Below are 25,706 nucleotides of genomic sequence, written 5' to 3' on the forward strand. Positions count from 1 at the left end.
GGCTCTACTGGAATACACCAAATACATATATAATGAATGATATATAAAGCTGATGCCAGTCATTTGTTAGATATATGTCCTGGATATTTTCTCCCAGTGTGGCTGGTTATTTTCATTTTCCTAATAATGCCAGGTGTAAAGGACAAATTTTTAACTCTGTTCAAGTCTAATTTATGATTTTTTTGTTTATGATTCATTTTGGTGTCCTAGTGAAAAATCTTTGTTTATCCAATGTAAAGATTTTCTATTATGTTTTTTAGAAGTAATTTTTTTATTGTTTCATTTTTTTACCCAATATTAGTTATATATTCATTTCTCTTCTTTTAATGGTTATCCTAGATTGCTACTTGAAACTCTGACTTATTAACATATAAAATAGATTAGTAATTTAACAACTTCCTTCGTCTTAGAACCAAGGACTTTAAAAACACTTCAACTTGCCCTGGCTGCTGTGGCTCAGTGGATTGAGCGTCGGCCTGAGAGCCAAGTGTCACTGGTTCAATTCCCAGTCAGGGCACATGACTAGGTTGCACGTCAGGTCCCCCACTGGGGTAGCAAGTGAGAGATAACCACACAGTGATGTTTCTCTCCCTCTCTTTCTCCTTTCCCCTCTCTCTAAAAATAAATAAATAAATAAACTAAATAAATAAATAAATTATTTTTTAAAAAACCACTTCAACTCAATATAGAACTCCCAAACTTAGAAATATTAACATAATTTTAATTTTCGAAATAACTTAAATAAAATAAAACATTACACTGGGGAACACAATTTTCATTGAGTTAGATCTAACACTTATTTTTTACTAACTTTTGGCAGCTGAATACAAAAAATGACCCCAGTTTTCTCAATCATGTCAACTTTTAAAGGTACAGGATACCCTCCCTTTGTCCCAAAAAATCATACAAAATGTACACACAAAGGAAAATAAAGACAAAATTACCTGAATAGACTGTTTATTTAGTTATTTTATTCATATAAAGGCTACATATTTTTACTGTAAGTCAAATTGTGTACAAGTAGTAAAGTTCTGCTACCAAACATACATATTAAGGTATTTTATCTTTTCAAATGACAGGCGAGGAAATGCCAAAATGAGATACTTGAAACAGTCTCCTTCAGTTGGCAAAGCTTTAACAAATTGCTTCATGAGACCCAGTTTTATGTGCAGAGGTGGGAACAGAATGTTCTTTCTGTCAACAAGTGGCTCATGTAGAATGTCTGGATCACCAGGTTTGAGGTCAGATCTTGGATGCCAATTCAACTCCACCCAATGCTTCTCGTGAGCTCTGCTGTCCCACATACACAGAAAACAGGGATACTTGGTATATCCGCATGGCTGACCAAGAAGGAAGCAGAACATTTTAAGGTCAATGCAGATGATTCAATTGTGCTTGTGATATTGCAACAGATCAATGACTCTCTATGTCTTCATGTTCTTCACAAAAACAAAACTGAATGGCCAATTGGGACTGCACCAAATACATTGTCATTGTGGAGGAGGACACACTTCAAGCTCTGTTTTGAGCTATTGATGAACAGTTGCCATTCAGTTGCATTATATATTGGAACTCCTAATTCCTCCATTAAACCATGTATGTTATGGCAATACACAAAGCCACCATCACTTTGAAAGTACTGCAGAAATGCACTTTCTCTTAATCAAAAGTAGGATACCTTCGCTGCTTTTTCAAGCAAGTTTTTCTCATGCAGTGTTGATACTAGGAGTTCTGAAGCCTTTTTGGATAGTCCCAAATCTCGTGTCAAATCATTCAACTCGTTGATCAAATCCCTTACGAACTGAGTCATCTTCAATTTCAAAATCTTCATCGTTGCTGTCACTTAGTTCTTCACCATACTCCTGTTTTTCGAAAGAGGGTAGTTCAATGAAAACTGGCACTAGGATTTCAGTTGAATGAGGCACTGGGTGTATAGCTGATGGTAGCCTAGGATACTCTATTTTACATTTAGTTTTCTTGTTCTATCCTGACGTTTTCACTATACAAAAGTAACAGTCACTTGAATGACCTCTGGGCTCTCGCCAAACCATAGGTATACCAAATGGCAATTTATCACGTGTTCCCTTCGTCCACATCCATAAACTCTCGAGACACTGCTTGCACACCTTGTGAGGGGCCCAAGACTTATCTTGATCACCAAATTTTACTTTAAAATATGCAAAATAGGCTTGCCTGACAAATGCGCTGATGTTTGTCCTTTGGGAATGGTGAAACTGCCACAGATATAACAGAATGATTCAGGGTTGTTTAGGCACTTACGACGAGAAATAGCAGAGGCAAACTTGATCTGAAGGAAAGGAAATAAGTACATATGTAACTAAAAAAATAAATTCTGCTACCTCCTTGTATACAGAGAACTCGGAACTACACTTCAGAATACAATTCACTATATTGAACAGCACACAACCTCTCACCACACTGTCTTCTGTGTAACTGAATAGCCTAGACAAGTATGAACCTGTCACTGGTCTCCAAGGTCATCCCCCACCCCACCCCACTTGAGGGAGGTTTGCTCTCAGCCAATAGGAGAGCACTGGTGCTTCCCTCAATCCAGGCTTGATCCAGCCTAGATCTGTCGCATTAGGATAAGCTGTTCAGAAAAACTTGACATGATAGAAGAAAACTAACTGCAGTTTTGAAATCAGCATGCCTATTTAAGTCTAAAACAGCAGAGAAATCAAACTCAACAGGAATTATGTTTAAAATTGTTCCCCTGTGTTATTATATTGTTTAAGTTAATATTTATTTAGACATTTTCCAAATTTTACCCCATATATTGGTCTTCATTCCCTGTTGATCTCTATTCTCTCTTTCTCCTTCAAAAAAATTACCTTTAGCATTTTCCTTAATGTAGTTTTGCTGAAACTTAACGCATTAGTTTTTGTTGTCTAGAAATATCTTTACCTTCAGTTTTGAAGGCTATTGTCACTGGGTACAGATCTAGGTTGGCAATTATTTTCTTTTAGCACTTTGAAGATACCTTTTTTTCTTCTGTTTTCCATTTTTACCTCTTTTTGTTTTTTAATACTCACGCAAAGATTTTTTTTCACTGCTTTTAGAGAGAGAGGAAGGCAGAGAAACATCAATATTAGAGAGAAACATTGATTGGTTGCCTCCCATACCTGCTTGGACCAGGGATTGTATGCACCCAGACCAGGATCAAACCACAACCTAGGTATAGGCCCTAGCCGGAATCAAATTCACCATCTTTTGGTTCCAGGATAATGCTCCAACCAACTGAGACACACCAGCCAGGGCTCCATTTTTATCTTTTAAGGTAATATGTCTTCTTCCCCTTCTAGATGCCCTTGAGGTTTTTATTTTTCTCTTTGGTTTTACTAATTTTACTGTGACATGTCTAGTTGTGACTTTCATTGTATTTGTCCTACTTGGGATTCTCAGAACTTCTAAATTATGGGAATAGATGTCAATTCTCTTCAAATATTATTTCTGACCCACTCTCTCTTTGGCTTTTAGGACTCCAATTACATACATATTAGAACTTCAGACCTTTTCAGTATGTCCCATATAGCTCTTACAAACTTTTCTGTACAGCAGGCTCTCGAATACCATCATTTTTTTTCAACATGTTTTGTTATACTGTTGATGACATGCTATGGAAACTCTTGTTTGAATCAATTAGCCTATGGTAAAAGTGATTTCATTATATATTGTTTCACTTAAAGTCACAGAACCTATTGACAGCATTAAGAGAAGACTTACATATTTTCCACCTTTTTGTCTCTCTGTGATTCAGAGTAGACAGTTTCTTCTAACCAGTACATTATTTCTCCCAGAGAGCAAGACTTTCAGAACAGCAGTGTAAGGAGTTCAACAGACCCTATTTCCACAAAACAATAGTTAACTGATAAGAATTATTTAAACGATAAAAATCATTTAAAGCATCTGGAAATTATCCTAAAGGCACAGAACAAATGGAGAAGCATTTATTTAAGAAAATCTATTAAATCTTGGTAAGAATGAGTCTGTGGCCTCTGAGCCACACCTGTTCCCATATATCCCTCCCCAGTGCAGTGTGACTGAAGCAACACTCCAGCCAGGTATAGCCAAGAAGACAGGGCCTCACTCTATGTCCAACTCCCAGTCTAAGGTTACAGATTCACCGGTAGAGGGGCAGGGGTAAGAAGAGCCGCCCCAAAGTAGGTAACACCCTGCCACAGAAAAGACGCCCAAGTTTAACTGAATCAGACTGTGTAGGAATTTATACCTTCAGGGCATTGTCCAAAAAAAAAGGGGGGGTGGCAATAAGCTAGCAATAGCTGATAGATAAAAGCTAGATAAGATTTTGACAAACTATCTGATATTGGTAATCAGCCACAGGGGTAGCTTCCATAAACCCTGGGAAGGGAAAGTTGCACTCTCTTGGACCTAGCATGCAGAAGAGCAGGGTGGTGTATTGCAGACCGGCTGACCCTGGAGGCTGACCCTGGAAGTTGCAAGGCAAATGGCAGCTCTGAAAAGGAGGATGCCTGAGGCCTGACAGTGGCTCAGCTGCTTGGAGGACCACTCAGCAACTGCCTGCATTTCTCAAAAGACAGTATTTTGAATAGGAGAAGGAACTCTGGATGCAGCCTGGGACTTGTCAGCATAGGGCGGCTGGGTTTTCCTCTGTGGTTTCACAAGGGGATGGGCTTTGAGGCAGGAGCCTCCCAGATTGTGTAGCTTTTGAATAAAAGACCTCTTGCCTTTTCTGTCTCCAGAATTTGCCTATATGGATGGCGGCAGGCAGCCGAACCCATTTTGTTTAGTAACAGATTCGGAAGTTTAATTGGGAGATCAGGGGATTAGACAGTCAAAAAGAATCAGCTAAAACCACAATCATCCCTGGTGGCCATGGTGCTCATACCCAAGGCTGCACCCTCTGAGAAGTGATTGCCCATTGCAGGGAAAATAGGTTTTATACATCTACTCTAGCCAATTCACTAAACTAATAAAAAAAAATTTTAAAGTAAACAAGAACAAACCCCAGAAAGTGGGGAGTGAATCAGTATCCAGACTTAATACACTACCTTGTATTAACAGGAAGACCTCCACTAGATGTGACAATTTTAGCCTCTGTCTATAAAGTATGGCTGCAAACATTTGTTTTCTTTCTTATCTGCTTAAAATATTATTAAAAATTACTTAGTACTCTGATAATACCTTATTTTACAACATGCACCTGAAAAAGGAAGCAATTATTAAGATAAAAAGAGGGGCAAAGGGCAATAGGAAATTACAGACAGGGTAATTAAGATGACTAAGACTATAGACCTTTAAGAAGGGGTTAGAAGTTGTATTGAAGGGGGCATTATCGTATAGTCAAGCAACCATCTTTATATAAAAAATGCAAGAAGTGTTTATCCTAAAAGCATGGTAAAAGGAAACTTCCTTCAGTTTCTAATGTACTAATCAGGAAAAAAGTTATCGATTACCATTTCTGTTTTCCACTACCCTTTCTCTTTTTAAAAGTAAATTCTGGCATTAAGGCCCCAGTTTATGCTAACGAATAATCATGTCAGTTGTCACTCAATTATCACTTTCAACATTTAATCTAAATTATGTACAGTACCTTGGTTTTCTTTTTCTTTGAAGTTCTTCATTGAATTTAAAAGTCAAATTTTTTTTCAGGAAGAGTAAATTGATGGAAGATGGAGGCTGAGATTAAATCAGGGGGAATCATTGATCAAGGATGCTTGAAATTCTTATGAATACAAATAGCCTATCAAGGTTAATGAGGTTCAACTCAGGTTTATAAGAAGAAAAAAACGCACTTAGTATTTTCTATGCATATACAGATTTAAAATCTTAGACACAATTTGAAAGGTAAATTATGCAAACTCAAATGTAGCTTTCATTTCAGGTTTTTTACAAGCTATTTTCACTGTTTCTCCTCCAGTGTAAAATAACAGCTTAAAATATATATTCTAGATCAACAAAAAGCAATGTAATTAGTGAGAAGGAGGAAAGGTCCCCTTGAACACTTACAACTCTTTCAGAAATTATTGTGCTTTTAAGGAATGACTGGACAACAATCTTAGCCTTAAAATATAAACATAAAAATGTTCTATAGCCCCGACAGGCGTGGCTTGGTTAGAGCATTGTCCCATAAGCAAAGGTCGCTGGTTGGAATCCCAGTCAGGACATATGTCTGAGCAGCATATTCGATCCCAGATATGGAAGGCAGCCAACTGATGTTTCTCTCTTTCTCTTTCTCTTTCTCTTTCTCTTTTATGGGAGAAAGACAATGATGTTTCTCTCTTTCTCTTTCTCTTTCTTTCTCTCTCTCTCTCCCGCCCCCCATTACCCTCTCTCTCAAATAAGAATTAAGTAAAACATTTTTTAAAAAGTTCTACAATATTTTATTTCAGTCAACAAACATTAATTCATTGCCTAATATGAATAAGACATTGAAGCAGAGCATAAAGGGATACAGAGGTAAGATCTGGCTCTTAACCCACATTCATCTATGATCTGAAAAGAGATATAAGTCTTTAATTCATAAGTGGCTTTCAGAATGCCACAAGTTTGAATTGTAACATCACTGCAGACTGGTAAATGGCCCAGAGCAAAATCTGTGCACAGCAACATATCAAAAGGAAATGTAAACACAAAGCATCAGAGAGAAAGATTGTTAGAAAAAAAAAAAAAAAAAAAAGTCAACATAATCCAGAAATAGAATCCGGTGAAGGATTTCTGTTTGCAAGAACCCTATTAGAGAGACGGAGGGTGCGGAAGCCGCCTTGCCACAGCCATGAACAAACAGTTCATTAGACATCGTTATTCTCTAATTCCATGTTCATTAGCAGCTTCCCAAAACCTAGGTATACGAAATTGGAAGACTGGTGCTTTGCATAGAATAGCGTTTAAATACCCATACAGGTCTCCCACAGGGTCAAGGTCACAGAAAACTCAAGTTTCCAGATATGGAGACAAGACTTTGATACGTGATGCCTTCACTAAGGTAAGGATGTCAAAGTTGGATGTGTCTTGATGACAGGGCGGCTTTCTTCTGCAGTCCCTTTCTCCTTAATTTCAACCCACTTTGAAATCTTAAAGAAATAGACTCAAAACTTACTTTAAGATAGAGTGAGAAAGGTGCCATAAGAACATTAGTGATGTGGGCAAAGGATGGCTCAGAAGGAAGGATTATAACTTAACAGCAGATATAATCCAAGAAGGCTTCAGGAAGAATAAGGTTTAGGATTTGCACAAAAAAAAAAAAAAAAAAAAAAAAAGGCATTACAGAAACAATGAACAACTGGAACAAAGGAAAAACAGATAGGATTTGGGACTTTTAAGGAAAAAATGAGTTGACAAGACTATGTACGACGTTCTGCTGGAGAAGTGCTGGAAAGTCAAGGAGAAAGACAATGATCGAGCAAACAATAAGAAATGTGCATATAAATATCAATGGGCCTGACCAATAATCTCAATTTGTGCATCTTTCCTTATTTATATTTGATCTCTAAAACAAACTAAAAAGATTCATTTTCATTTTTTATTGAATGCATAAGGCAATACCACATACTACCTAAAACTTTCTAAAAATAAAGCAGAGACTAAATGCTTTCCAATTAAATTCCCAACTGTTAGAGGTTAAATTGCATGACCCATGACTTATATCTCTCACAAAATCTGCACTAGATTTCACTGTGAGAATAGCTTGGAAATAAAGACATTCAATGGCCCTCTGCAAGTTATGAAAAATAAGCCATAATCAGAAATGTCACTAAATTTAAAATGACTGATGTAAATTTAATTATTATATTTTTGAAAATAAGAAAATCAGAGAAAAATGAAACTGGTTAATTGCAACTTCTTCCAGGATGAATGATGTCTTTTTGCGATTACCTTTTTCAATGGCAACTGGGAGAAAAATCTTTCATCCTCCAAAAGGCATTTGAATTAAACTTGAGACAAACTCAAAGAGTTTTCTGCCTCCCTTTCAGAATGTCACCTGCATAGGGACAGGGAAATTTGCTGCAGTTTTGTTCCCTGTTAGGTCACCAGAACCTGGAATGGTGCCTGGCACACAATAAACAGTCATTAAATATTTGATTTGTGAGTAAAGGTTCAACCTCTTTCCAACTGGCTTTCACATTCAGACCTACACAACTAATCCAAATCAACACAAGAGAGTTCTAACGCTTCCCTAACCCGTGTGAAAATGTGGAAGAACTATTAAGTTAGGACAAGAGGAATGCCAGGCTCTTTGAATGAGAGCAATACTAGGTTATCATAAGTAACTTTTTAAATGCCTACGTATTTGAGATCTTTTTTCAGCTTATTCCACAAGTGGTAAATGGAAAAAACAAAGGGAAGAAAGGAAGGGAGGGAGGGAGGGAAGGAGGACAGACTAACATGTGGTTATAAACAGCATAGCAAAGGGATTTTTCTACTTTGATATTTATTAACATAGTGTCTTTTTAAAAAATACTTTAAAATAATCATTTTAACACTTCTGTTGGCAGGATCAAGAGCTAAAATAATATCCATGAAGCAAACTTTAAAAGTCCTATAATTACAACTGCTTTAAGAATATTTCTGACAGGTAATTATCAAATATGTAAAGGGCTCTATAAAGAGTATGTCACTATTTCATCATCCTTACAGTCTGAATCTTCAGCCTAATCTAAAACACATTTTCCATTGATGCAATGACAAGATGAAAGAGAAACTCGACTAGTCACATTAAATGATTCCTTCAGATTATATAAAGTTAGATACATGTAACACCAACTTTCTACCTTTTGTTATAACTTGGGAACATCTTCAAATGTGGCTACTTATTACAACTAGAACATAACTTCACTAAAAAAAATATACAGAGAAGGACTGATACATATATATTTCTAAATGTGTCATCTATGTTTGAGCTAATTTGCCTAACGGTAACTGAAATTAAGCCATTTCCTTTTTATGAAGTTCTCTCCTTTGACTTTTAATATTTTCTGATAATTACCCCACAGGGCGAGATAAAAGTGAGCAGAAAGTAGTAGCTGCCGAGCTGTACTTCATTAGTGGTTACACCATTCACAATCATCACGCAACCCTAACCTAATACAGGCAACACAACTCTACCTCCTGCAGAAGAGCTAGAAACTTGAAAACTTTTGTCTCCAAAGAAGAAATATCGGTAATACCTTTTCGCTGCACGTTCTGCCAGTTTCACCCCCAAAATAAATGATATTTCACTGTTCCTTCAGAAGAACGGTCCTTTCTGTCTGTAGGAAGGACTCAATTGCTACTAGAACAAAAATATTTTCAAGTTTAATAGTTTCCTGGCTTTGAGGTCAAATGAAAGAGAAATAAATCCATAGAAATTTCTATTTATAATCAGTCATCTACATAACTTTACATTATCTATACCCAAACTAGAGTTCATAAATTATCACAATCTTCATATTAAAAGTTCATTAAGCAATTCTATGAAACAAAACAAAAGTCCTTTGAACGTGCTTAAAAATAGCAAAGTCACCTCTACTTGTGCTGCCAAATGTGCTTTCTCCTTGTCTTTTCGCTCCATGCACCGCTTCACTTCTTCTAACTCAGAGGCCAAGGCACTGACGTTCAGCTGTACTCTCAAATTTGACATCTGCTTCTCCAGATCCTCTTTTTCCCGCTCAACACCTTAAAAGAGGAAAATGTAAAGCTTGATGGTTTCTTTATTTACAGGAAAATGTGCTTTCAAATGGTACAGAGCCTTGATGTCTTAATAGTCCAGCAAACATAATCCACTTATTAACAGTCACTCAACAGACTTTATATTTTGCCAGTCTGTTGTTTCAAATCTCACGCCGTTTTCTACAATATCATTTCCTTTTGATATTAAAACAAAATGTTATCTGATTTCTAGTACAATTTACTTCAAAAACTCCTACATGCTTTTTTCCTTTAACGTTCCTTCCATCCCTACATTACCTTCAAAGTCTAACAAAAATACTATAAGAATTTTCAACGAAGCTACTCCCAACTGAAGTTACTGTGACGTTCACACAACAAAATGCTTTTCTTGCAACATAAACACATGAGGCCATTAAATCTCTGTGCATGACCACAAACTTACTAATTCTGGAGACTACGGTGTGAAATTATATCAATGAAACAATAAAATTGAGTTAGTATTTAACTCAACATGAGACACTTGGTCTATGATGCATAGCGCATTTTAATATCATCTTCTTCAGAGATAAATAACACAAAAACTCCTTCTCAATGAGCTTGCACTCCAAGAATAGAAACAGACATAAAGTACTTCCTTGAATCTAAGATGTCAAAAATTGGAACATATAAATTTTAAACTACTCTTTTCCCAGTAGTTTCCTTTCAAGAAAAGGAAAGTTAGAAAGAAACACTACCAACCCAAATACATGGATCATTTTATAAGACACACTCCAATTTTAGAAATTATCAAGGTATTTAAAATAGAAATATCAAAGTGTTTAAAATATCAAATGTACCTTGGAAGAAAGGTGCACAGGCATTTTAATAGCGTGATAATGATACTCACAGATACTATATACAAGGGAAGACAAAAAAAAAAAAAAAAACCCGAAATTTATTTATGAAACATTGTGTATTTATTCTTACAGGTTTAAATGTCAGCCGCCGTCAGAGCACGCTCCATCTGATGCAATACACCTATCAAGACATTTTTTTCCACTGCTCAGGATAATTTTTGAACTTGTCGATCTTGATGCCTCTGCAGTTTTTTTGTTTCACCTCTTCCACATTGGCAAAACACTTCCCTTTGCGGACTTTTTTCATCCAGGGGGAAAGAATAAAGTTGCTCGGGGCCAGGTTGAGTGAATAGGGAGGGTGGGGCACTAGGATCATGCTGTTGTGGATCAAAAACTGAACACTCAGTGCAGTGTGGGCAGGTGCGCTCATAAATCACCATCGTGAAATGGGCAAACGTGTTGAAGGAGTCTTCAAAAAATTCACTGAAACCCAAAGCAGCCTCTCACAACAACGCCAGCTGGTGCACTGATACAGATGGGTTCCTAGAACACTCATCTAGCAGGGAAGGCCTGTACTGCAAGGGGCCCACCCTCCAGAAGATAATTCCTGTTTTTATTTTTTTGATCTCCCCTCATAGATATTCTTCTATAGAATAATGATTATTATACAGAAATAGTACAAAAAATAGAGTGATTTGCTCCATCTTGGTGAGAAACTGAGGGAAGAAGAATTAGGAATTGTTGTGTAGATTTAAAGAATGGGCACAAAATCCCACCAAGCAAAGGATGCAGTTGGGGAGGTATTTCAAGGAAAGGAAACAGAATAAAGCACCAGAATACAAAATCAGACGTAATGTTTAGGTAACTGCACACTCAGTAGTTTTCTGTAGCTGACACATATGAGGGAAGAAAAGGTGAGTCGGCAGGGAGGCTGTGCATTGCTAGGGAGCTAGGAGATTATCCTGTACACCAGGAATCAGCAAACATTTTCTGTAAAGCGTCAGATACTAAATATTTTAGCCATAGACCACCGTCACAACTACTCAGCGCTGCCATTGCATTGCAAAGCAAACTATACAGTGCATAAGTGAATGGAAGTCGCTGTATTCCAATAAAGTTTATTTACAAAAGTCCGGATTTGGCCCAAGGGTCGTGCATTGCCCACTCCTGCTAGGTCTATAGCCTAAAAATATACATTTTTTAAGTGTAAATATATTTATTCATTTTATAAATATATGTATGCATTTTATAAATGTTTTGTTTTATAAATATATATGTATATCTGTGTGTACATATCATATATATTTTTATATTGATGTTTCATAATATATATAACATTCATATATATCGTCGGCAGCCGTCCGTCTCGAGAGACGATGGTGTAGCTTCTTAAGAGTCTATCTGCACCGCCGAGAATGGCTGTGCAGTCCGACTCGGGAGTGACACGGTATCTGTCTCCTCCCGTGTTGAATCGACATCTTGCGATGTCGCTGGAGTGTCCTCTCCAGTGAAGCTGAAGCTACAGAGCCTGGGCAGCGTGATATGGAGGGTCTGCTGTTGCCCATGCAGCAGACCCCCCCTCTCTTCGCAGCTGAAGGGTCCAAGGGAAAGACGGAGTCAATACAGCTTGGCTTCAGGTGCGCCGCAGGAGTTGCCGGTGTTGACTACAACGTCAAACCGCCTTAGGGACTCCGGCTCCGGATTTTCTGTCGGGGTTTACTCCCCTAGCCTTTCCCCTGAAGAGGTATGCCGCAAGGCAGCGGAGGTTTTTTGGAATCAGAGTTTTCCTTCTCTGATTCATATATATACACATATAATAACATTAGTATGAATATATATGATATAATATATGGAGATAATACATATGGATACATATATAAATACATATACATATATGTATTTTTATCAAGTATATATTTGGTGTAGAGACATATATAATATTTTTCTATGGTTTATAATATAGACACATATAAAATATTAGCATGGCTATATGTAAATATATAGATATATACATATCTACATATGTAATGACACATTAACAAAATTAAAATACTTAAAGCATCGTCGTCATCGTCGGCAGCCGTCCGTCTCGAGAGACGATGGTGTAGCTTCTTAAGAGTCTATCTGCACCGCCGAGAATGGCTGTGCAGTCCGACTCGGGAGTGACACGGTATCTGTCTCCTCCCGTGTTGAATCGACATCTTGTGATGACGCTGGAGTGTCCTCTCCAGTGAAGCTGAAGCTACAGAGCCTGGGCAGGGTGATATGGAGGGTCTGCTGTTGCCCATGCAGCAGACCCCCCCTCTCTTCGCAGCTGAAGGGTCCAAGGGAAAGACGGAGTCGATACAGCTTGGCTTCAGGTGCGCCGCAGGAGTTGCCGGTGTTGACTACAAGGTCAAACCGCCTTAGGGACTCCGGCTCCGGATTTTCTGTCGGGGTTTACTCCCTTAGCCTTTCCCCTGAAGAGGTATGCCGCAAGGCAGCGGAGGTTTTTTGGAGTCAGAGTTTTCCTTCTCTGATGTGCATGAGGTATAAAATATAAATAATGTTACAAACACTCTTCCCCCCACATCCAGAGGAGTTCCTCATACACACCATTTTGAAGATCACTTGATACAAACAGTAACGTGTTAGTAAAAGACAGAAGTTAAGAGCTCAAGTCTGGGGAGAAAACCATTTGGTTGTGCTACTTCCCATAAATGTGACCAAGCAAGGAACTCAACTTGTTCCTCAGACTTTTTTTTAATCATTAAAATAGAAACAAAAATAATACTTTTCTCATAGAGTAGTTGTAAGAAATTAAAGGAGACTATGTAAAATGAGTAGCATAATGCCTTGTATGTAGTTAGAACTCAATGAATTATAATGAGAGGCCTTAATCAAGAAAATAAATTCAATGCTTTGTGTCTGAAACGGGTCCCTGTTACAGCAGTACAGAAGACTAATTACAGAGGAACTAGAATAAGACAAGTTAAGAGGGCAATTTATTTGAGATGAAGCATGCCTAAGCTGGGGTTGTGGGAATAAAAAAGGAGGATAGGACAAATTTAAGAGATATCAGGATCTATAAATAGACAGGGTATCAGGACAAATTAGATGGAGGGGAGAAGAAATAATTTTGAATTTTCTTTGTATTTTAGGCTTGGATATCTGGATTAAAATAATGCCATCAACTGAGATAGGAAATACCAACAGGCTTGGAGGAAAGAATGAATGCAGAGTTAAGTCTGTTGACTGGGCAACTGTGAAACAGCATACGGAGACGTCCAATGAGCAACTCCATGTGGAGGGCTGAGGAGCAGGAGAGTGCGTGGAGCTAGATTTAGGCATCCTCATTTATAGGTGATAGTAAAGCATAAGATGAAATGATAATCCCTATAGAGAAGGAGTGAGAAAAGCCATAAAGAGGATTCTGGACAACTCCAGCATTTAAAGGACAAACTGTGAACAAAGGGAAAAGGTTTGAATGGAAGGAATAAAAACTAAGGCAGAAGAAGTAAAAGAGGGTAGGAGCACTGAAGTCCGCAGAAGAGTTCCAGAAGGAAAGAGCAAATAAACAGAGTCCCACTTAGATAAGTAACGACAAGATTCCTTTGAATTTGACTGAGCAGAAGGTTAGTCAACTGACCTGGAAGAAAGGAGGAAGTCATTTTGCAGTGGGTGGAGGAGCAAACAGCAGCCAGAGTGGAACAGTAAGTGTGATTTCTTTCATACAATTTTTTAAAAGTAATACAAATATTTCATAAAGAAGAAAACTATAGAATTGTTAAGAGAAAGTGAAGAAGTCTATTATCACATTAATAAGAGAACTTTAAATTTTCTTTAAACCTTGTAAATAGTTTAGAAAAGTGAGGTCCTTCTAGTTCTCAAAGACTTGCACCAAAAATAACTAGATTTTATGGGGAAACAAAACCTACAACAAATGTACCACAGTCTTTTTCCAAACAAAATGAGAGTTCTTACGTGCCTCATTATAAAAATTTGGTGAAAAACCTAATACCTTAAAACCTTACTTCTAAAAATAAATTTTAATATATTTGATGTTGAAATATATTTAAATTATAACACCACATGAAACTTAAGTGAACTTGATGACACAAAAATATATTAAGACAGGTATATCACAATTTGCCATCCAGGGTAGATTGTCTGGCAATGTGTAAATTCTAACACAGGCAACATATTGAGTTATATGTGGGGAATCTGGGGAAATATTTCCCTTCCCTGAATTTGATAATGCAGCAAATGCTTACAAGAGTTTCTCCAGTAAGTTAGGCATTGGTGTAGGAAATCGCATTATTAATGTAACTTCCAAAGTGAATAATGGGGACTAGCATGTTAGAAACCTGTATAAAACCTCAGTATCACTATTTCTGTTAACCTGAACTTTCAAAAAGAAATACAGCCAGAGTCGTTAGATTTCACCACCTAAATCAATATCTCCACTAACCAAAAAGCTATTCTAACACTCCTCAAACACAAAGTATTTCTAATTCACATAGGAAAAAGCCAGTCATATGATTCATGACTGTTTCTGCAATGTGATTAATTTGTGACACCAGTCTCCAGATAACAAAAAAGATAGACCTTAATTTTAATTGTTTGTACATGTTGAAAATTGGGATAAGAGAAAGTTAAAAATATAGAGTAATTTTAAATTTAAGAACAAGTACACACACAAACACACACACACACATTTAGGCATAAAAACAGGAAGCTGGAAAAAATTCCACCAGTGGCTTTGCTGGCTCTGTCTAAGAGAAATCTCCATGACATAAACAGGTCTGAGAACTGAGTTCAAAAATCAAGCAGGGAAAACATCAAAATTGGATGCTAAATACAGCAACAAACAAGTGAAATTTAAAATTAAAAACCCAATACCACTTACATTAGCATCTAAAAAAAAATTAAATACAATGTATAAATCTAACAAAATTTATAAGAGGGAAACTACAAAACTCTGATGAAATAAATCAAACAATAACAAAATAAATGGAAAGATATTCCATGTTTATGGATAGGAAGACACAATATTGTCAAAATGTCAGTTCTTCTCAACCTAATCTATAGATTCAATGCAATCCTAATCAAAATCCCAGCAAGTTACTTTGTGGCTAGCAACAACCTGACTAAAGCTCTATTGAGATCAAAGGATCCAGAACAGTCAATACAATATTGAAAGAGAAACACAGTGCTGGAGCACTGACACTCTCCAACTTCAAGACTTACTATAAGCAAAACAGTGTGGTATCGGTGAAAAAACAGATCAATGAAACAGAATAGAAAGTCCAGAAATAGACCTACATAAAAATAGTCAACTGATCTTTGACAATGAACCAAAAGCAATACAATGGAGAAAAAACAGGTTTTCAGCAAATGGTGCTGAAACAACTGAATATCCATATGCTCAAAAATGAATCTAGACTTAGACCTTACGCCGTGCACAAAAATTAGTTCAAAATGGACCACAGACCTAAATGTTAAATGCAAGATTATAAAATACTTAGAAGATAAAAAAAAAAAATTGGGGGGTAACCTTCAGTTTGGCAACAACTTTTCAGATGCAATGCCAAAGTCACAACCTATAAAAGAAATAATTGATAAGCTGGACTTCATTAAAAGTAAAGTTTTCAACTCTGCAAAAGACGTCAAGAGAATGAAAAGACAAACCACAGACTGTGAGAAATTATTTGCAAAGACATCTGATAAAAGACTGTCATTCAAAATATACAAAAGACTCTTAAAATTCAACAATAAGAAGACAAGCAATGGAACAACAAAAAAATGGGGCAAAGACCTTAACAGATACCTCGCCAAAAAAGATATACAGATGGCAAATAAGCATGATAAACGACACTCCGCATCCTATGTCATCAAGGAAACGCAGACTGAAACACCAACATGGTGACACCACAACCCTATCAGAACGGCCAAACTCCAGAAAACTGACACCAGCAAACGCTGACAAGGACGTGGAACAACGGGAACTCTCATTGCTGACGGGAATGAAAAACGGCGCAGCCATCTGACAGACAGTTTGGAAGATTCTTACAAAACTAAACATTCCCACCATACAATTCATTAACCACACTCTTTGGTATTTACTCAAAGAAGACGACAAACATGTCCACACGAAAATATGCCCACAGTGTTTAGTCCGCTCATAATGGCCAGAAATTAGAAGCAACCAAGATGCCTTCATTAGGTAAATAGAGGAACGGTGGTACCTTCAGACAAGGTTTAGAGAGGAGAGAGAGAGAAAGAGAGAGAAAGCTACCCATCATGGAAATACATGAAGGAAACTTAAAGGCATATTATGAAGGGAAAGAAGCCAATCTGACAAATTACATACCACAGGATTCCAACTATATGAGGTTCTGAAAAGGCAAAACTATGAAGATACTAGAAAGATCAGTGGCTGTCAGGAATTAAGGGGGAGAAAAAAGGTAAATAGGTGGAACACAGAGAATTTTCAGGGTAGTGGAACTACTCTATGGTATTGTAATGGTAAACAGATGTCATTATATATTTGTCCGGTCCCATAGAATGTACGTCACCAAAAGTGAACCCTAATGTACACTATGGACTTTGGATGATATGATGCATCAGTGTAGATGCATCAGTTATAAGAAACGTATCACTCTTAAAAGGATGTTGATAATGGAGGAGGTTATGCATGTGTGAGAACAGAGGGTATATGGGAAATCTCTGTACATTCTGCTCAATATTGCTATAAACACAAAACTAAAAAATAAAGTCTATTTTTTAAAAATTGGATACTACATTTATTAACTTGTTTGAAAACCTTGTGGTAAAACAAGAAATATATAAGGTGACAAAAGCACAACATAAAGAATGCAATTCTGAAAACGGGAAGTATTTAAGAATGATCAAAAAACCCTACATATTTACAAATATGAATGATACCTCTCCTAAACCTCCAGTCGTCTCCTTGTTCATCCTGACGGTTTGACTGTTGCTTGGAACTCGGAGATACTTGATGTTGTAAACCCTTTCGATCACCTTCTGCTTTCATAAGTTGGGTACGGAGTTCTTCTACCTAAATACGTAGAGTCAAGATTAAACTTTTGTAAGTTTTAAAAGTTAAAAAAAAAAAAAAGAGGAAGAATTGAACTCTCAAATTATTACAAATTATTGTCCCAGGGAAAATATTTACTTCTACTGGGCTATTGCAAGCACAAATTGAAGCCAAGTTCATCTCCTTGTCATGCCTTACACAGTGGAATGATCTCTTGTTCCATTTCTTTATTCCTCCCATTCCTTTCACAAAGAATGAATGTCTTTTCCCCTTCTCTGTGTCTGCTGTGACAAAGAAGTTGACCACATTTTTTTTAAAGCCTTTATTTGGACCTTAGTTCACTCTACTACTATTAACCCAAACCACCTCCAGTTAAGTACTGTATGTTTTCATATTTTTCATTCAGTTTCTTTCATGTGAACTTGACCTATTATTGGTAAACTGAAGAAAAATGACAATGAGTTAGCATATTTTCATATCAAAGTACTGCTCCAAATAAATGAGCAATAAACACTATTGAATAAACTATAAACTCCTTGAGGTCAAGAACTATTTTATTCATCTCTGTATTTCTAGAGACTAGCAAATTGCCTAGCACATACCAGGTATATCGCTAACAACCATTAAACAAGTGAGCAATGGCAAAAAGACTCAGCTAAAGTCACAATGACGGCCCAAACACAGAAATCTCTTACTTCAAAAGATGACATTACAAATGCAGAGTTCCAAAGATAATCAGAATAAATTAAATAAACTACCCAAAAAAGAAAGTCTGAACTCTGCCAACATTAATTCCAATGGACCACTGGCTGCAGAACAAAGCCAAGGAACATTTTTAAAGGTTTTATAAAACAGGTGCTATGGTGTATTTCAGCACTAATTGTCAAAATGTAATACTCTTTCTAAATATCTATATGATTTCTGACATCTTTGCCTCCCTAACATGTTATGTAGTGAGTTATGTAACCCACATCTCAAAACAGAGGAAGGTCCAAATGCATTTTATATTAAATACAGGAAGAGAGGCAGTTAGAAAACCACAAGCCTCTATCCAACGTATGTAAGATGGCTATTTCGAGTTACCAAATTTTAAATATCAGAAGCACCAAATTCCCAGTATAGGCTAATGGGCTGCAAAATATTATGCTTTAAGAAAACCTTAGCTTTGGTTAAAAAGGGGCAGGAAGCATCTTGAAAATACGAAGATAGGACAATGATGCATTCAGAGTAACTTGAAGATGCAGAAGTCTGTTGTAAGTATTTTATTGTACTTCCTCCTCCACTCTCAAGTGCCTCCTTGAAGAAAATTAAGCCCCGGGGAAATTTTTATCTTACACATCCAGTCTCACTTTTATACTGGTTACGCTAAGAGAGATAAGTCCTGAACTGGAGCAGCATCAGCACGATGTACGGTCACAGTGGAACCTTGGGCTGGTGTTTTTACTAGCTTTCTCTGAATCTTCCTGAAAAGATCTGATCTTTTACTTACATATGCTGATACACATTCGCTAGGAAAAAATTATTCTAGACCTAGGTCTTTCCTTTCACAAAGACATTAGGTAGAGAAGGAGACTCAATCCTGATTTAATTTCAAAGCAGCTTATCATAGCTTGTATAGACTTACTTGATGCAAAAGTGTTTCTCTGTTGCCTTCCGATTGATTCAATAACCTTCGAGATAGCTCCAACTCCTGTTCAAGCTAGAGTTTCCACAAAGGATAAAGAAAAAGGTCCAATGAGACACAAGTTAACTAAATAATATGGGCACAGTTTAAGAGGAGAAAACTGGAAAAGTTTTCAGAAGATAATATAAAAGGATAAATATCTCGCTATAAACACATATTAGTGCTTCCATTAAAATACTGTTAAATGCATAACACAAAGTGAACCAGATCAGACTTGGAGAGGGCTGGATTCCAGTCAGTTCCTCCTCAGCTATGACCTTGTTTAAATCTCTTTTCCTTAAGTCTCCTCTCTGTTACCTCTAAAATAAGGATTTTATATTAAATAATCTCTGAGATTCCTTCCAGTTCTAAGTCATGTTAATTTAAATTCTAAAGCAGTTTTGTCTTTAAATTAGTACATGCAGTATCCTATGAACTGAGTTAGAATAAAAACTTCAGAGACCCAATGACTCAGAGTATATATCATCGAATTGATGCCTTTATGCCTTCTCATATTCCTAATATTTCCACTATCCATAACATTCCTAAAATTTTTAAATATCTAAATTCAGAATAAGACATTTAAAATTTCTTTTTTTTAACTTATTATTTTTCTATTACACTTGTCCCACTTTTTCCCCCATTGCTCCCCCCACCCTGCCCACCCCTTCTCCCACAGTCAGTCCCCAACCCATTGTCCATGTCCATGGGTCATTTATACATGTTCTTTGACTAGAGCCTTCCCCTTCTTTCCCTCCTTCGCCCTTTCCCTCCTTCGCCCTTTCCCTCCTCACCCCTGCTCACGGTTAGTCTGCTCCTTGTTTACATGCCTCTGGCTCAATTTTGCTCGTTTGTTTGTGCTATTCACTTGTTTCCTATATTAGGTGATATCATATGGTATTTGTCTTTCATTGCCTGGTTTATTCCACTAAGCATAATTCTCTCCAGTTCCTTCCCTGTTGTCGCAAAAGGTAGGACTTCCTTCTTTCTTTCTGCTGCATAGTACTCCACTGTGTAAATGTACCACAGTTTTTTGATCCACTCATCTACAGATGGGCACTTAGGCTGTTTGCAGCACTTGGCTATTGTAAATAGCACTGTTATGAACATAGGGGTTTATAGGTTCTTTTGAATTGGTGTTTCAGGATTCTTCCGGTATCAAAGGATCAAAAGGCAGTTTCACTATGGAAAACAGTATGAAATTTCCTCAGAAAACTAAAAATGGAACTACCTTTTGATCCAGCAATTTCATTCCAAGATTATACCCAAAGAATCCTAAAATGTCTTGAATAATACTGCTATTAGATAAATAGCCACGAAAAATGTGCCAGTTAGGTGACTAAATACCATGCACAGACTTAATGTGCTTAGGTTACTTCAGTTGAAAACTATAATAGGATGGAAGGCGAACAGAATAGCCACCCGAAAATAAGGCCTTTTTGGCATAAGGATTACTTTGAGCTGATGGCACTCAAGACCCAGCAAACTTGAGATATTTTTACCTTCCCCCTAACTGCGTCAAAGAACTTAGAATAGGAGTCTGTGCCAGAATGAGATCTATTTATTACCTGGGATAACTTTCCGTGTATGAAAGACGTAACTGCATACATAGCAGGGCAAACACTCCCTTACCAAACACTTGTTCTTCTCATCTTCCTACTACCAATACGTTCGTCCTTTAAAAACTATACCTGTGGGAGCTAGTGCTATCAAGGAGCAGCGTGAGGAAGCACTGTGCTGACCGAACAGTTATGTATCCCGACCGTAAGGCCTAACATGAACCTGTCCATGAGTTAAAACTGTAGAGAACTACACACGTACACTCACTGCAAAAATGAGAACACGTAAAGCTGCATGAGACTTGTGGATTACACCAATGTGAACTTCCTGACTTTAATGTTAAATGACAATTGTGCAAAATGTTCCCATTGAGGGAAACAGTGAAAGGCACATGTGACCTATCTGTAGGTGTTGTTTTACAACCCCTATAAGTCTATTACAAAATAATTTTTAATCCAGTTATGTAAGTTTGTTTTTTTTATTTTATGCATGTGGCTCATAAGCGGCATATTTTTTAAAAAGTAAAGTAGATGTGAAATCACAGAATCTACACAAAATATTTTCTGACCTGTCCTCGTCTGTATGGAGAAATAAAAAAAGAAGGAATCACACTTCAGTCAAAATAGTTTCAAAATCCCCCAAGGCCCTTTCTGTCATGGTCCCCATGGAATATTAGCTGTATTAATTCCCAAAGTGCAGGCCTGACAGTCTGACATATCTTGTTTACAGTAAAAGTAACATGGACGCATCATTTAACTTGTCATTGGCTGGCGAAATGAAATAAAGAAAGTCATTTTAGATATAAAAAAGCAATTAAGAAGGAATACTACATCAGGGGAAATTTTTCACTTTATCATTCATTAGTTTGTGCTCATCCATAAATCTACTCATTTGAAAACTGAGAAGTGTCTGTGGCCTCTGATTTCCTTTCTAATTCTAACATGCTAGGCTCATAGCATCACAAACATGAATATACAAGGTCGGTCCAGAAAGAGCCCAGCCATTGATCATATAAAGAGAACAGTTTGGGCAAAAACGATGTACCTGGTAGCCAAAGAGAGTGGACTGGAATGTGCATGCATGAACAGTGATGACTTCACTGTATTAGTGTGGGCGGTAGACGCTGTTGAGCAAGCATGTGTACTGTGTGGTTGTGGCATTCAAAATGACTGGGCAAGTAGAGCAAAGAATCTGTATCAAATTTTGCATTAAGTGTGAACATTCCTCCATGGAAACTATTTGGATGATTCAGAAGGCCACAGCTATGGGCACCTGATGGCTGGCAGCTTCCTCATGACAATACGCCCACTCATGCATCACATCTCATGCAGACTTTTTTGGCGAAACGTCAAATCACCCAGGAAACTCAGTCCCTCTACAGCCCAGATTTGGCTCTCTGCGACTTCTGGTTTTTCCCAAAACTCAAATCACCTTTGAAAGAGATGAGATTTCAGACTGGCAATGAGATTCAGGAAAACATAATGGGGTAGCTGATGGTGATTGGGAGAACTGTGTGAGGTCCCATGGTACCTACTCTGAAGGGGACTGAGGCATCCTTGTCCTATGCACGATGTTTCTTGTATCTTGTATCTTTTTTGGTAAATGCCTCTATTTTTCATATTACATGGCTGGACACCTTCTGGACAGAGCTCGAATCTCCTTAGCATTTAATGATGACAGAGGATTTTTCATCTAGGCTACTATAACTATCTTCTATAATGAAAACAAATATATCCAAAATGCCCAGACTTTACATAACAGGTCTTTCCTAAACCTGCATCAAAAGCAAGCTCTTCAAGTGTTCCCCCATAAGGAATGGTAAAGTTTCACTCACCTGTAGAAAAGGAGAGCGGTCAGATGAAAAGGTAGCAAATGACCTGTACATGTTTCTAAGAGCACGCAGCCAAGTGGCAAAGCCTTCAAACCAAGTGACTCCACATCAACATATAAAGGCTTCACTGTGTTCTAACAAATGACCTCAAAGCATTCAATAGATATCACTGGCCCCAAACAGCATTACTCTTTGAAAGATAACTTTAAAAATCTTACTTGACTCTTCTCAGTTTCAGTTTGTCTTAGCTTATTTTTCATTATTCCCTGATCGTCCTGTGCTTTAGCTTCTTGTTTCTTCAATGCCTAGAATGAAAGAGATGGGATAATATGTATTAGACCAAAATACATTTAAAACTGAAAGACAACACTCAGACTTACTAAGAAAAAGATGAAGAAGATGACTATGAGTTGTACAAAATATATAAAGAAATTACAACCTGCTCATTCACTGAAATCCTAAGAACATTTCATTTAGAATCAAAAAGAAGCAACTTCCTGGTCTTCCTAATCAACTTTTTTACTTAGTTCCCCTTAGTTTCACTTCTTTCCCATCTTTGGGTATTTTGTTACATAATTGGAAAGTGCAGACAGCTAACAGTTTTCCTGGAAACAAGCAAAACCTACTGCCTGGTGAAATAATAGTATTTAAAAGTTATATTATCTGCTCAAATGTTTAGATGTAATACTAGCTCACTAGTTTTCCAAATCTTGAAAAAAATCATCAAAGTAGAAACATGCCTGTTGCACCATTATTACATATATGATGCTTTATACAACATATAACTAGCTCTTCAAAACATACTTCGCACAGGAGGCAGAAACATTCTTTTCTACATTTTTCTCTCATTAATAGAATGGGAAAAATTTTTTTTTAATTACAAAATTCATAAGTTAAGCACAAAAGTGTTTGCTTGGGTTTGTTTCTATGTCAAAATTAAACTTAAGGAAAAACGTATACTTGGAACAATCTTTCATGACACCTAAAAGACATTCCATTTGTTCAAAAATTTTTTTGACAATTTTAGCGTTGAGACTTAGAAGGTATATGTGTAGAAGCCATACAAATTGAGAAAAGCCGAACTGCCAGAACTTTTTTCCAACAGTGTCTATAATGCTCAATCAACAGAAAAGTGATGTCTAGGCAAACACCAGAACATGTAAAAACTGTTTTTGATATAAGTATAATCAATTATATCCAATTTCATTAACTTACCCAACAAATATCTTCCATGTGCATTTATAATGTGCCCTGCACTGTGCTATTGGCAACTAATATACATGTATATAAAACAACCATGGCCCCCACCCATGAAACTACAGCCCCCTCTGCCATGGCTCCTACTATTGATAAAAAGCAATTGAGGAAAGAGACCTCATAGGTATGAAAAATAACTTGGGTTTGAGTATTATAATATAATAATACTTTTATAGTGTTTACCACATGCACGCATTCTGCTTCTCCTTAAATATATTAAAGAAATACATTATAGATGTTGAATAAAACATTTAATCTTTATGATAATTCCATGAGTTACTACTAAGCCCATTTTATTAAGGGGGAAGTCGGGGTACACAAGTAGTAGAATAACTTCGCCATTTTTTAATAAATATTTTATTTTTTATTTTTAGAGAGAGGGGAAGGGAGGGGGAAAGAGAGGGAGAAAAACATCAGTGTGTGGTTGCCTCTCACGCACTCCCAACTGGGGACCTGGCCCACAACCCAGGCTTGTGCCCTGACTGGGAATCAAAACGGCAACCCTTTGGTTCGCAGGTTGTCGCTCAATCCACAGAGTCACACCAGCCAGGGCAACTTTCCCATTTTAACTAGGTCATTCACCTAGTTAGTGACAGAGACAGGAGATAGACTCAGGCTGTCTGCCTCTCCATGTGGAAATCATAATATCAGCCTTACAGGGTGGATATGAAGACTACATAATTTGGTACTTGTAAAACATTAAAATGTACAATAAGACAACTATAATGATTACTGAATTGTTAACACTGATAAAGTATTACATTCATAATACTTTCAGGTAGTTAACAAGTGATTTTGATGTTTGCTTTTGTTCTTTACTATAGTGTAAGATTTGTAATAATATTTAATTCTATATGCATATTTATTCTATTTCGGCTTTTAGGAAAACTCTCCAGTGAAGAAATTTTCCATTTTACTGACTGGAATTAATCCATTTCAGTCCCTTTCTTATGATTTCCAAAACTCACATTTTTAAAATCCTATAACACTTTACATTTTAAAAAAAAAACCAGAAAGTTATATTAACATTTCCTAAGTGTTTGCATACTTTATTTTGATTAAATATGTTAAAACTGTTTAACTCATTTATATGTTTAATTTTACCTACTTAGATAGACATTCAGAATAATCCTTGCTTATCCAGAGGCTTTCACTTCCAAAGAGTAATACAAAAGCTTTGGTGTTGCTATAGTGTAAGCTTCAGAAGGCCAAAAACCTCAACTGTCATGATCATATTTTACTTCTAACACAGTACTTGGCACATTTTAAGTGGTAAGCATATGTTATTGAATGGATAAATAAGTATGTCTTTATAATCTCTTGAGTAACAATTTACTTTGCAATTGGCCAATTCTGTTCATCACACACATACATGTAAGTTTTCCAGATTTCTTCCATCTTTATAAATTGCCATATTTTCTCAAGCACCGAGCTGTCTTTCTTTCTGGAAAAACAATGATCATGGTGTAGTGATACGAGAAAATAAATGTTTATTCCGGGTTTTACGTTAATAACCTCCTGCTGCTTTCACAAGTCATAATTTTAGTCTTTTCTTTAGAAATCTTGTGAATGGTTTTATTTCAATGTTTTATATTTGAAGTAATTCAGGTTTATAGAACAGATGTAAAAAGAGCTTTAATTTACCATATATCCTTCACCTAGTGTTCTCGAAAGTTAACATCTTATATGACCATGGTATGTTCATGAAAACTAAGACATTAGCATTGTTACAAAACTATTAAGCTAGGATTTTTGTTCAACTATCAAATGCATTCTTCTTTGTACCAAAATCCAGTTCAGGGTACTATGGAGCAGATTCCGATCTGTGAAAGTTTCTCAGTCTGTGAAAGTTTCTAATTTCCTTGTTCTTAG

At 36.7% G+C, this 25,706-nt stretch overlaps 1 protein-coding gene across 1 annotated transcript in view; it reads right to left on the reverse strand.

Moving 5' to 3' along the window:
- CEP128 (centrosomal protein 128) overlaps positions 1-25,706 on the reverse strand; it is a 353,412-nt gene that overhangs the window by 253,973 nt on the left and 73,733 nt on the right. The window contains exons 9-12 of the mRNA XM_090271263.1: positions 22,796-22,882; positions 19,148-19,222; positions 17,412-17,544; positions 9,503-9,654 (exon numbers count right to left, since the gene is read on the reverse strand). Coding sequence (XP_090127389.1) covers positions 9,503-9,654; positions 17,412-17,544; positions 19,148-19,222; positions 22,796-22,882 — 447 coding nt within the window. The remainder of the gene's footprint in view (positions 1-9,502; positions 9,655-17,411; positions 17,545-19,147; positions 19,223-22,795; positions 22,883-25,706) is intronic.

Source organism: Furipterus horrens, unplaced genomic scaffold (genome assembly GCF_987537825.1).
Source record: "Furipterus horrens unplaced genomic scaffold, mFurHor1.1.pri manual_scaffold_3, whole genome shotgun sequence".
In the NCBI taxonomy this organism is placed as follows: Eukaryota; Metazoa; Chordata; class Mammalia; order Chiroptera; family Furipteridae; genus Furipterus; species Furipterus horrens.